This window comes from Engystomops pustulosus, chromosome 3, assembly GCF_040894005.1.
Source record: "Engystomops pustulosus chromosome 3, aEngPut4.maternal, whole genome shotgun sequence".
NCBI classification, from domain to species: domain Eukaryota; kingdom Metazoa; phylum Chordata; class Amphibia; order Anura; family Leptodactylidae; genus Engystomops; species Engystomops pustulosus.
This window is the reverse complement of record NC_092413.1, coordinates 128141106-128154168: the sequence shown is the minus strand read 5'-3', so window position 1 is coordinate 128154168 and position 13063 is coordinate 128141106. Positions and strand designations below refer to the sequence as shown.

At 41.3% G+C, this 13063-nt stretch overlaps 1 protein-coding gene across 2 annotated transcripts in view; it reads right to left on the bottom strand.

Annotated features, from left to right (window-relative positions):
• PHIP (pleckstrin homology domain interacting protein) overlaps nt 1-13063 on the bottom strand; it is a 68931-nt gene that overhangs the window by 37076 nt on the left and 18792 nt on the right. For both annotated transcript variants that reach the window (XM_072142079.1, XM_072142080.1), the window contains exons 5-10: nt 6176-6326; nt 5992-6090; nt 3830-3990; nt 3457-3678; nt 2972-3072; nt 2636-2706 (exon numbers count right to left, since the gene is read on the bottom strand). In XM_072142079.1, coding sequence (XP_071998180.1) covers nt 2636-2706; nt 2972-3072; nt 3457-3678; nt 3830-3990; nt 5992-6090; nt 6176-6326 — 805 coding nt within the window. The remainder of the gene's footprint in view (nt 1-2635; nt 2707-2971; nt 3073-3456; nt 3679-3829; nt 3991-5991; nt 6091-6175; nt 6327-13063) is intronic.

Genomic DNA, 13063 nt, shown 5'->3' with positions numbered 1-13063 from the left:
TTGGCAGAGCTACCAGAAACCACGGCCACCCTAAATGCCAATGTCACTGCACCAGGCGGGAGCTAACCTAGAGGAAAATTTGGCCACAGGTCAACCAGGGAACTGGAGGCTTGTGACTAAGGGCTGAAATGAAGTGAGTAGTCACGTCAGTGCAAGATCTGCAACAGCCTGCTGGTCAGGCAGGATTATATATATGGAAGTGTTATATCATGTATATAAAGTACAGATGTAGCCAGACATTCTAGGTAAAAATCTATTTATCTAGGAAAAAAGAGCAGCACTTGTACACCAGGACCTTTCAGCTGCTCACAGACCTTGAATCTTGGAGTAGTGCCATTTGTAATTTTTTATTTTTAAATAAATACCACCATGTTATGCTGTCCCAATAGCATAAAGACCCAATAAAAAATTTCTACAATTTGATCAAAATGTAACCAAGAACGTTTAGTTTTGTTAGTGTAGCCTAGCGACAATAGATCGTTGTATAGTGTACACCACAATTTCCTAAGGGATCAATAAAGCTTTACTGTATTGTACTGTACTGTACTGTGTGTAGTGAGTGGATGTGTGGTCCAGATCTTCCTCTCTCCAAATGTTGCTACATCTTAGGCCCCATGCACACGAACATTGTGGGGACATATATCCAGCTGCTAAATTTACGGCCAGATATCTGTCCCCACAGCCGCCTATGCCACACATGATCTATCTTTTCCGGTAATTACAGCCCAGCATCCCTATGGGAGAGGGGGTGAGCAGCCCACTTCACGCGGCCTCTCCAGTAGAACATATGCTGGTCCCGGCCCAGGCATTGCACAAATTCATTAGAAAGCAGCCTTAGGCTACATTCATACTAAAGTGTGCCCACTATGCTACGCAAGGGAGAGGAGGAGGGGGTGAGCGCTGCTTGCCCCCACCCCTTTCCATAGAAAATAGTAGCCGCATCACCATATATACGACAAAAGATGGAGCAAGCTATGAGGGACATATATATGGCCGCAAGCTAGTAGCCTTACATACGTTCCCCAGAAGGTAGTGTGAATGAGCACTTAAGTTGTATTTACAAGGTGCGTTTTCACTGTACTTGAAAATGAATCGACAACGCTGCAGGCAAAAACAAATGTGCATTGTTACAAGAGTGACCACGTTTTGCCATGGTAAGGATTATCATTGACTTAAAGGGGTTGTCAAAGTTTATAAAAAGATCCTCAGGTAGCCTGCAAGGTGCTGCAAAAAAAACCCCCCTAAAATTATACTTACCATTTCCTACACTCCCGTTCCTCCACTGCTGTCCATCAGTGCAGTGCCTTTGTTTACAGAAGCAGGCAGGCTCCAATCCATCAACTTCCGCCCGCCTGGAATGTCCACCCATCCCCTGTCCAAGCATTCATTTCAATGTGCATCAACTACTGGCACATGTGGGCATGCTGGGCAGGTGAAAGTTGCCCGATGAGAGCGTGCCTGCCTCTGTAAACAAACGGCACAGTACTGAAGGACAGCAGCTTGGGAAAACTGGACCGCAGGAAGAGGCAAAACTAAGTTGTTTTTTTACAGCACCCCGCGGGCTACCTAAAGATTTTTTATTGAACTCAGAGAACCCTTTTAAAGTTATTTAAGTTATTTATGAGAATGCACATGTGTTTAGTCATCCTTTAGGCACGATGTGTTTGCAATACATTACCAAATGTATTCCATACTCTTCCTTGACTAAAAATACTCTTCAGAAATGCCAAGAGGAGTATTTTTACTCTGCCAAAAAAGTTAGTGCGACCTCTGCATGCATATACTATACTGTAGAGGACTCAATAGAATATGCATATAGCGCTCCGAATCATAAGGGGCTAGCGAACACAAAGAGGAACCAATGGAGAAAAGCTGGGAAGACTCTCAACAAGGAAAAACTATGAGCACTGGGGGGAGAGGGGGTTGCCCTAGAAGACCTGGGACTTGTTACTGGAATAAGGCCATTCTCAAAGGGGTACACATGGTAATGAAAATAGAAGTCGGCCTTAAAGGGGTATTCTCGTCTGGGCACTCACATTCAGTTTCACTAATCTTCCATATATAAACATTATTTCAATTGGATGTTATTTAAAAAAATGTTCCTGTGTGAAGATAATTTCCTATAAACATAGCCATGTTGTCCCTTAGAAACGAGATGGCTTCCTCGGTTACGACCACGTCTTACTCTGGCAGCAGTGGCCAGACATGCACTATTGAGCGCTGCCTGACCTCCTGGATTCAGCGATCATTACCACAGGATGGCTGTGGGACGTGCAGTAACTCCCAGACACTTCATATACAAAGCCTTTTTGTTTATTTGTGCAATCTCTCAGGCAGAGGTAGCCGTATCCGAGGAAGCTATCTCGTTTCTAAGGGACAAAATGACTACATTTATGAGAAATTATCTTCACACAGGAACATTTTTTTTTAATAACATCTAATTGAAGAAATGTTTATATATGGCAGATTTATCAAACTGAATGTGAATGCCCAGACGAGAATACCCCTTTAATACTAAAGGAGGGTGGTGCAATGTTGAAGACACAATCCTGTGATGTTTTCATGTACGCTTAACATAATATTAAGGAGGGGCTGCTGCAAACAAGGCTTGCAATGAAAAAAAAAATTATGTTACCAGAGCTAAATGAGGAACAAATCATTTGAACTCCTGGGCGAGGTCGCTCTGTGTACTTCGTAGGCCGAGGGCTGGATGAGTAAAAAAGAAGAAAATATTTAGTTGACGGTTCACCAAAGGATTTGTCAATATATCTGAAGTATCTGAAATCTTACATTTAAACATTTTTAATATATATATATATTTTTAAACACTCGTTTAAAGACTCTGAATAGTTCATTACTGTTCACATATCACGCTACTGGATATGTACAATCACCTCACAAAACAAACTCATGACACATGGAAACAATAAGTATTTAGGAAAATGGTAAATGGGCAACACAAGTGTCTTACTTAAACTTTAGAGTCCCTGCATCCCAAAGCCAGAAACAAATAGTTCCATCTGCTCCAGTTGAAGAGAGGTATCGCTTAGACCCACTGCACAGGGGTGAGAACTGCAAGATTGAAACACATGAACATGTATGAACATACGTATAAACACAGCTAACCTCTGATCTAATAAAAGTGGCATTCACAGTCCTTCAGAACCTTGACCCTCAAGGCTACATACACATTGCCATAGCAGTAGACGTGTGCTGCGAGTCTCTCCTCACCTCTCCATTGGGTGAAGTGCAAATCAGAGAATGAAGAGGACCTGCCCTATCTTTTGAGGTGCGGCTACCCGCCTTGGACAACATGCGGTGAAACAATGTGAATGGCCTCTGTTAATCACAATGGCAGCCAAATCACGGCACAGCACACGGCAGTGCACATGTAGCCTTAGACTAGCCTCGGAGACCTCACAGATCTGCTTGCAGATGTTGAAAGTACTTTATTACCTGTAGCGACGTGATAGAAGCACTATGACCCTGTAGAATGGCCAGTGGTGCACATGTTCTTAAACACCAGATTCTGATCATTTTGTCACAGCTACCAGCAGCAATCATTGTGTTTTCATAATTCACAGCCATGTCAGATATTTCTGCAGCATGTCCTCGTAACGTAGCAAGTAGACGACCATCATCTGTCGACCATATTTTCACAAGGCAGTCATCAGAGCCCTATTACATTAGACATAACATAATGTAGAAATAAAATTAAAGCATGAGTGGGCATCACCGCACAGTAACTATTTTTGGGTGTACAAATATTTCAATAACGCAAGCACAATCCAAACAGTTCTAACCATATTAATATTAAAAGCAGACCTACTGTAAATATCCTTCTACCCGTCCGATCAAATGTTACACAGTAAACAGAGGAGAGGTGACCCAAAATCCGCTTATGCATCTTCATATGCTGATAAACAGCAGTGGGAACTAGCGTTTGAAACTTGTACTTTCCATTAAGTTTTCTTGAAAAGAGTGTACTTGCTGCAATACAAATGAAACCATTGCAATCACATTTGGTACACTGTAGACAAATAACAGCAAATAGAATTTTTAAATGATTTAATTAGGCACTGATAAAACCCAATATAAAACAAAAAGAAAACAAACCGATAGCTTGTCTGCTTATCTTTTGTTAGGATAGCTCTGAAGAGATTATGAGACTTTGAAACAAAAATGATGAGTTAGACCCGGACAGGTCAGCAGCACAAAACGGTGGTTCTTATCTGGACAGATTTCACGGATCGACTATTATGATTACAGTTAAGCGCTCCTGTTTTGTATGGTAGAAGGGACTTCTCATATGTGACTATCATGCCCAGAGTCCTGAGCTATGTACTGTGGTCAGTCCATGAAATGCACAGTGCAAGGTCACGGACCAACCACTGTAGTATGCCTTTGACCTAAGGGCCAGTCCACATCACAGTTAGTTCACCCGTTTTTTGCATCAGTTATTGTGAGCCAAAAATCGGTTAAACACACGGACCAGCTGCAGATATTTCTATTATGCCTCATTTCTGTGTTTCATGTAACAGAGATGTGAAGGGTCTGTTCCTGGATAAAAAATGCGTCCCCAGTATATAGGCAACCAGCCCGCTCCCAGTATATAGCAAACACGATAAAAAATAAACTCAATACTCACTTTGCCTGAAGCAAGACGACGAGCATCGGAAAGGTGAGTATTGAGTATATTTTTTTATAAACTCGCGTATAAACCGAGTTTGGGTTTTGTGCTGAAAAACATATACTCAAGTATATACAGTAGATTTGTGGCACTTGCGTTGTGTTTAGGAACACAATGCCAACACCTGGAGGCAATATCATATGCGTTTCCAATGGAATGAAAGTCAACAATGCAAAACACTGCATGCTCATTACAGATCCCACCCAAAGTCTGTTTAGTCCAATGTTACACCAGCAGTACTATTCACAGCCACCGCACCTTCAAAGTCATAAGCAAAATTAGCTGACAAGATCCATTTTTTTAAAAGTGAAGAGTCATGTTGAGAGGCTGGATGGGGAGCGCCACCTGACCCTGCCATATGAGAATATAGTTTACAAACATCATGGCTGTCCTGATAAATTCCAGAAGATGTCAGGCTCCTGGTGCTCTTCCCCGGATACCCAGTTTAAATGTTCACCGTCTTAGGGAGGCGCTTCTGGGCCTTCTTTCTTTACAATGATTGTAGTAAATTATATTCTTTATTATGTGGCGGTGGTGCTTGGAAGTATTTCTATACGTGCAGGCACTAGATTGCTATTTATTTCCTTTTTCTATTTTTTCCCTTTACTTATTATGCTCCCTCTATCCCACTTGACCAGGATAGATATGGTTATATGTTATATGTTGGGATGGGGTTATTAAGGACGTTGACCTTGTGCAGAATTCTTCGCTATTGGACTATTATTGTATACTACACGTACATCATTACTCCTGCAGTATTTCAGCTAAAGTTTTTCGGCTTGTAGTAACGCTATGTTTTTTTCAGGTGCCAATTAAGCGAAATATAAAAAGGAAAAAGAAATAAACATTTCTTCGCTTGTAGTCCTGTGAGTTATTGGAGATAAAGGAAAAATAAAGATCTAATTGCTGTTTATGTTTTTAAGTGGCACTATAGAGCCAAAGATAATGGTGTTTGAAGCGACGTGTAACCTTTACCCCTTCAGCAAACCTTCTGTCACCCAAAAAGACCCTTTTCAGCTAGTTTGCATATGATTTTTTTAATATAATGAGCCAAGAGTGTGACAGGCTCTGATGCCAATAGAAGCACCAGTTCTGCACCATATTTATACAGCAGGAACATAACATTTAGAGTACCGCCTATACTAAATGCCAGTCAAGACCAGGAAAACCAGCATGCAGTCCATCAGTTTACAGCAATATTTTTCATCCAAACCATTTACAGCTACACAAAGAGGCTGACCGGTTCTAGCTGCTGAGGTATACACAACTAAAATGTTACTTTTTCTATCCTTTGTACTCACCCAAGTTTGGTGGGCTGCCATAGTTTATTGGCGACTCTGGAGGTCTTCCACAATGTAAAGCTGCAAGAGCAGAGCCCTTCCACACAACATGCTTGCAGCCTATGAATGAAAAAAACAAATCATATCACCAAAATACATTTTATTTTATTCCACTCAGTGTGAAGGTTTTTCAGTGTTTTCATACTTCTGTTTGTGCGCAGCAAAGACTGACGGCCAGCTCCTAATAGTGTTAAAACGCCAGGAACACTTTGAGGAATCTCTTTTTCGAGGAGTGGTCCTACTCTTTGACATACTTGCAGTAAATGGTCTGGTGCCAAGTGTCTGTAATATTTTACCTAAAAATAAAATTAAAAGAAGAAGAGGAAAAAAAAAAAAAAACAGCATAAAAGGTTTTGTCTTATATAAAACAGCTGCTATTTTTAGTATGAAAAATCCGTATTATAGAGGTCTTCCTTCACAGTCTATCAAAAGTAATGTCATAAACTTGATGTTCTTTTTATAGAGCTTCCCCTGACTCCCTAGCAGAAAAACCTCAAGAATAATTTGTAATAGCACTGCCATCATCAAATCCTTGACTTAAAATTTAGGCTTTTAAACACCTTAGACCAGGGGTGCACAACCCATGGCCCCGCTGTACCTCAGGTTGCGCCCCACGTCCTGCTGCCTGCAGCTTCCAGTATAGAAGCAAAGCCAGGATTGCATTCCGTTTTTGCCGATTGCAGTAAGCACACACTCCTTGAGGACCTGTCCTGCTGGGAAACTCAAGGACCTGTGATGTTGTCATCATCACATGACCATTTGGCTTCTCCTCTATACAGCCTCCTGCGGGGAACTAGAACTGGGGGGAGTATTATAGTAGTTCTATTCTTGTACATAGGGGGCAGTATCATATGGAGCATTGTTATAGTAGTTCTATTCTTGTACATAGGGGGCAGTATTATAGTAGTTCTATTCTTGTACATAGAGAGCAGTGTTATAGTAGTTATATCCTGTACATAGGGGAAGTATTATAGTAGTTATATTCTTGTACATAGGGGACAGGATTATAGTAGTTCTATTCTTGTACATTAGGGGCTGTATTATAGTAGTTCTTTTCTTGTACATAGAGAGCAATATTATAGAAGTTCTATTCTTGTGCATAGGGGGCAGTATTATAGTTATATTCTTGTACATAGGGGGCAGTATTATAGTAGTTCCATTCTTGTACATAGGGGCAGTATTATAGTAGTTATATCCTTATACATAGGGGTATTATTATTATAATAGTTATATTCTTGTACATATGGGCAGTATTAAAGTAGTTATATTCTGTGCAGCAGATAAGTATGAATATCTGGGTGGCTGCAGGGAGGGCACAATACTGAAGTCTACCAGAGCCCCTGTGTGCAGGCAGTTATTCACAATTACCTGCTGCATGGGTTCAGACAACTTCCACCATCATTAATATCATCTTGTTTGTGTGCTATATTGTAGTCGCTGAGGTCTAAGTTACTTATTACACAAATGCAGTATTATGCAGTAGTGGTTTCTGGGGGGCATTTACTCTGTACTGTGGTTTTTGGCGCGTCTAGGGTTTTTGTTAATAGAGCGGCCCCGTGAAGGGTAACGGTATCACGATGCGGCCCTTGGGCCCAAAAAGGTTGTGCACCCCTGCCTTAGACCATGGTCACTAATGACCACCCATGATGATATTCTAATTTGCCATCATTTTGCTAGTGCGCACTTGGATTGCATAAGTACTTCAGTTCTTTACATGGTCATAAACATATTTTGTGAGGAAGATTTGAGGAGTCCGACAAAACCATACGAAAGGAATAAACCCAGCACAGTCCTAGAAAAGTTCTTTCATCAGGATACTGTCAGAAAAGGCCACCATGAAGGCAAAGTGCTTATAATCATGAGCAGCCAATGCATCCAAAAAGTGCCACAAGTGCTGAAAGGACACCAGTCATCAGGTCTGTCACTAGTCCTGTCACTACTACCTGTTGGAGCAGTTCACAAGGATTCCATCCAAGCCTTTATCTAGTCAATTCATACATTAATCATTCTAAAATCTTTATTATGTAAATGAGGCTGGTCACATGGTAAGAGGCAGTGATGTCACCCATTACCCCTCCCCTCTCCTCCCCCTGCTCATGTCTGTGTGTAATGTATAGTAAAGCATTGCTAGTGTCTGTGCTTTACATGCTGTCCCTCCTAATACACATTTGTGAAACACAGACATCAGCTACGTATGTACCTGACATGTTCTGCTCTAACATGGCTGCCTGGAGCTGTTGTATCCCTCCTATACACACACAGGCTGCAGGGGGCATGGCTGCGAACCCCTAGGAAGCACATGGAGGAGCCATTACACCATTATACCTCAAACCACATTATACAGCCTGTCAGTCATGTGTATAGGAGTATCTCATACACACACAGTCTGCAGGGGGTGTGGCCGACAGCACCAGGAAGCACATGAAGGAGCCATTACACCATTATACCTGACATCATTATACAGGCTGTCAGTCATGTATATAGGAGAAATACTTTCTAATGGCAATTTATGAAAATATATTTAGTTTAGGGGTTTAATAAGCTTCACAGGTTCTCTTTAACATCTGCCCTTTTATTTGTCACACATCCAGACACTGGTGGGAGTTCATACAAGCATATGGTGGGTCACACACATTACTGATTCACATCAGTTTAAATATTGAAATCAAAGGAGGATCCACTTTTGTTTCATTATGTTCAGTAATACGCTCATTTATCCCTAAAATTAAACACATTTCCAAAAGATAAAGAGAGAAAACCCATCCTAAAATTTGTTATGCAATTTCTCCTGAGTACAGAGACGTGTCCACACACACACACGGCTGTTACTTGTTTTATGGCTAAGAGGTTAAGGAAAAGTTAGCCAATTTTCCAATACACTTTCTGTATCAATCCCTCAGTTTTCTAGATGTCTACTTGCTGTTCTGCAATAAAAAGCTTCCAGTGGACCGAAATCTATCCACGGCAATGCAATGTCAGAGAGGTGCGCAAGCCATGAGTATCACACAACTCCTATTACTCTCTGTGATAGTAACAGCTTGTGCACCTGCGTGTCCCTCACATCACCAGATTTCTATTCACTATAAGGACAGCAAGCAGAGTTCTAGAAAAATGGAGAGGAATTGATACAGAAAGTATCCTGGAAAAATTGTATAACTTTTCCTTACACAAACCATATCAATTATTTGCTGAAAGTAGAAATCCCCTTTAACTATGATTATTGTGGAGATTTGGAATCCTGCCCCTCAATTGATGATATTGGTGCTTTTCATACAGCAAATGAGGCAGACCCCAAAAGAAATTTTTAAAAAGTTTACTGTCCCACTGGGCATTTTAAGCCGACAGAGGTTGACAGATGTACCTAAACATTTTAAGACAATTATTTTTGCGCCAAATTGAAAGGAGCAGGTGATAAAAGTACATTAAAAAGGGGTATATCCACGAAGACAAGTTTCTTAAATATACTCAGGATAACAAAATAACAATTTCTCTAATTCAATGTTATTAACAAAAATACAGCATTTCACAGATATAATTCCTACCTGTCTCTATCTGTCCTAGTGTACACCATTTCAGTTGCCACTGGTTTCTGACCCTGTATCTTCTGACTATAGGGTCAGCAGCTATCTCGTGAAGCGGAGCTCATCTCCCTTTACTCCCTGCAGCGGCCCCTCCCCCGGCATTCCAGGATGGAGCTCACACACCGACTTTCTGCTGGCAAACTACAGCAGCAGTGAGGAGAGCTAAAAGATACAGCTACATAAGTTCTTTATCTGGTGGAAGGGAGCCACATCAGATCGGATATATAAACCAGCACCCTGATAATCTAAAACACATTGTCAGCACACAGCACTACAGGGATCGTAATGTGTCTGCTTAGAGAGTCCCCGTCCACATCCTGGGATTTCACTCTGACCATCACAGTGATCGAAGCTAAAACGGCAATAAAACTTAGTACAATTGTACAGTAAGGTGTTAAAAATTATCTTTATTGTGTAAGCATCACTAGAGGATTGAAATTTCTTTTGTGGGCAAACCCCTTTAAATGGTGTTCTCCAGAAATTCCAGAGAATCCCTCAGGAGCCTGGGTAGGTATTAATTAAAAACAATTTAATACCAAAGTGCTATTATAATAAACAATACTGCGTCCAATCACTTTTAAAAGTATATAAAAGTATACCTGGCTCCCTGCCAGGAAACTGGATTGAGTCATGGGGGCATAAAAGTTCCTGTGTCTTCATTATCTTCTCACAGCTTTCTCTCCCTTCCCCGACACAAGCCAGAGGACAGGGTCAGCTCACATTGGGATGAAGTGAGGGGGATGGAGGGCAGAGCAGAGAGAGAGAGCTGCAAGGAGCTAATGATGATAACACAGGAATTGGGACACCCCCATGATTAGATGCAGGTTGCTAGCAGGGAGGCAGGTATACTTTTAAAGAAAACCTGTCACCACATTTTTCCTCACATACACATAAAATCAACTTTGTTATCATACCTGGCAAAAGCCAGATTGAGCAAGGGGGAGTGTCCTCACTTATTGCTACTCCTTTTCACCAATCAACATTTCATGTAACCAAAACAGATACATACATGGAGTCAATTTGTAAGATATTCGATCACAAGAAATCCCACTATGGGGCTTATTTACTAAGGTCCTGCGGCCACATTTTCATCAGGTTTCCCGGCGATTGCGTTGCACGCAATCGGATTGTGTCGCAATCGCGTTGCGGCTTTCACGCCACACAAATCAGGGGTGGGCCCATGGATGATCCGACGGATTCGGACAGCGGGCAGGATTTAACATTTAAAATTGTGTTGCAAGACACGCAATTACATGCACCGGGAAGAAGAAGGTGACCTCTGGCGGACCTGATCGGGGAAGCGACAGATGCAGGATATCGGGCGCACGCTGGTAGTGAATCCCAGCAGATTTCATCCTCGTCGGACATTCAGGATCGGGGATTGCGCAGGGACCAGGTAAGTAATTGTGCCCCCTATGCCTCCATGTATACATGGGGAGGAGTAGAAGTCCATGGAGGCATGCTGTCAATCCATCTGATCAGATATTTACTCAGGGTAGATTTTGCATATGTTAGTACCATAGATGACATGAAGTGCTGAATGTGAGAAGGAGTAGAGATAAGTGAGGACAGAAGAACACAAGATAGAGCTGATTTTATGGGGATGTGGGGGGAAACAATTTTCAGCTTTAAAAAAAAAAAAAAAAAAAAAAAAAAGGGCGTACCTAACATATCTTGTTTACATCACTGAGACCACAGATTGTCAGTGGTTATGAGATATGCTGCAGCCAATTCCCTACCAGCCAGAAATGTCTGCACGGAAGCCATCCGTAAACCAGAACCTTCAGGAGGTCAATTATACAGTTTTTTACCTCTCTCCACTATGTCTATGAAGCCCCAATTAATTCAGTAAACAGCATAAACGCCATCTGTGAACGCAGCTTCAGGCTGTGACGCCTCAAGGTTTGCTATAGCTGCTTAATGGTATATTATGTATGTATGTATGTATGTATGTATGTAGAGATACCTCGGTCATCCCCTGTCCTATTGACTTCTTTCTGTATACACTGGATTATGGAATGGCAAAATCCCATAAGTATCTTTTTTCTTGTCCTGTTTAATACACCTGATGTGCTGCACATTATGTTCTTTATTATTTAGTGTTATATGTATTTTATTTGGAAAACTCAAAATCAAAAAATGGTAGAGCATGCCCTAAATCTGAACCAGTTTTGACGGATCATTAAGACTACAGTTTATGATCAGTGAGAAACAGATGCCACACAGATGCAGGCCACACAAGCAAAATTAAAATATTGATTTCTCACAAGAAGAGAGAAGCAGCTCAGGTGGGTGAATGTAGGCTTAACTATTTAAAAATCCCATTCACCGTGTTATGTCCCCCAACACAATGACTGCGTGTACACACATACCTAGCCTGAGGCAGTGTTCACATGATTCAGTTTGATATTCAAATATGAACCTCAAGACACAAATACATATTGCATCTCTTAAAATGGGAAAATAAAATCTTTAATTGTGCACAGAGATAACGTATGACAAAAAAAAACATTGGAAACATTTAAAAAGGGAAATCCTTTGTGTTTATTGAACCACCAAACGCACATGCGTTTTTTCCTAAAGGTGTAAGTTTGGCAAGTAACAACCTGCATTATGCACGGTTAATCATCATAATTAACATTAAAAATGTGCGATATTAAATGCTTGAATTTAGGATGAAACACGTGTTTTGTGGAGTTTTTCACCCATTGCCAAAATGCAATGGAACCATTTCATGTAGTAGCTTAAAAGAAAACAATACTGGCAAAGCAACCTTAGACTACTGGAACTGCAGGAACTTTCTAATATTTAACAACCGGGATCGCAGCTTTTCTAGTTCTAGGTGTTAGTCCCAGGTTTGGGCCACGTTAACAGCCCAGCCGGGGGAGTAGCAAGATGTGATGTCCTACAAACTTCTGACGGTGCGCCACAGAAAGACATTGCATCAAAAGTACTCTTGACGACCGTAGTTGAATTTCATATATGGAAATTGACCACGGTGTCTATGCGGCTGCAAAGGGAGCGCAATAGCAGTGTTTTTTGGTTATCTAGGGCGCAATTCCTGTAGCAAACAAAAAAAAAACAAAAAAAAACAAATCTTATACTTGCCTCCAGCACTACCATTGACCAGCGCTGCCGCCTGTCACTGCTGTGCCCCCATACAGACTATTTCCACATACCGGATATACATTAAAAGTGATGCTTTATCAGGCGGATGGCAGTGGTAGGATGGGAGCACCTGCCTTTCTAAACACGGGTGGTGTGCCAGGACAACGGGAGCACCAGAGCATGCAAGTATGGGACTAAGTGTTTTGTTAGCCCCCCCTCGCAGGCCTGATATACATTTTATAAATCCAAACAACCCCTTTCTATTATGCAAAATGGTTTGGTGAAGGGGGTCGAAAGATCCTTTTTAACGACTAAAACTGATAATTTTACTGCAGACTCATTGT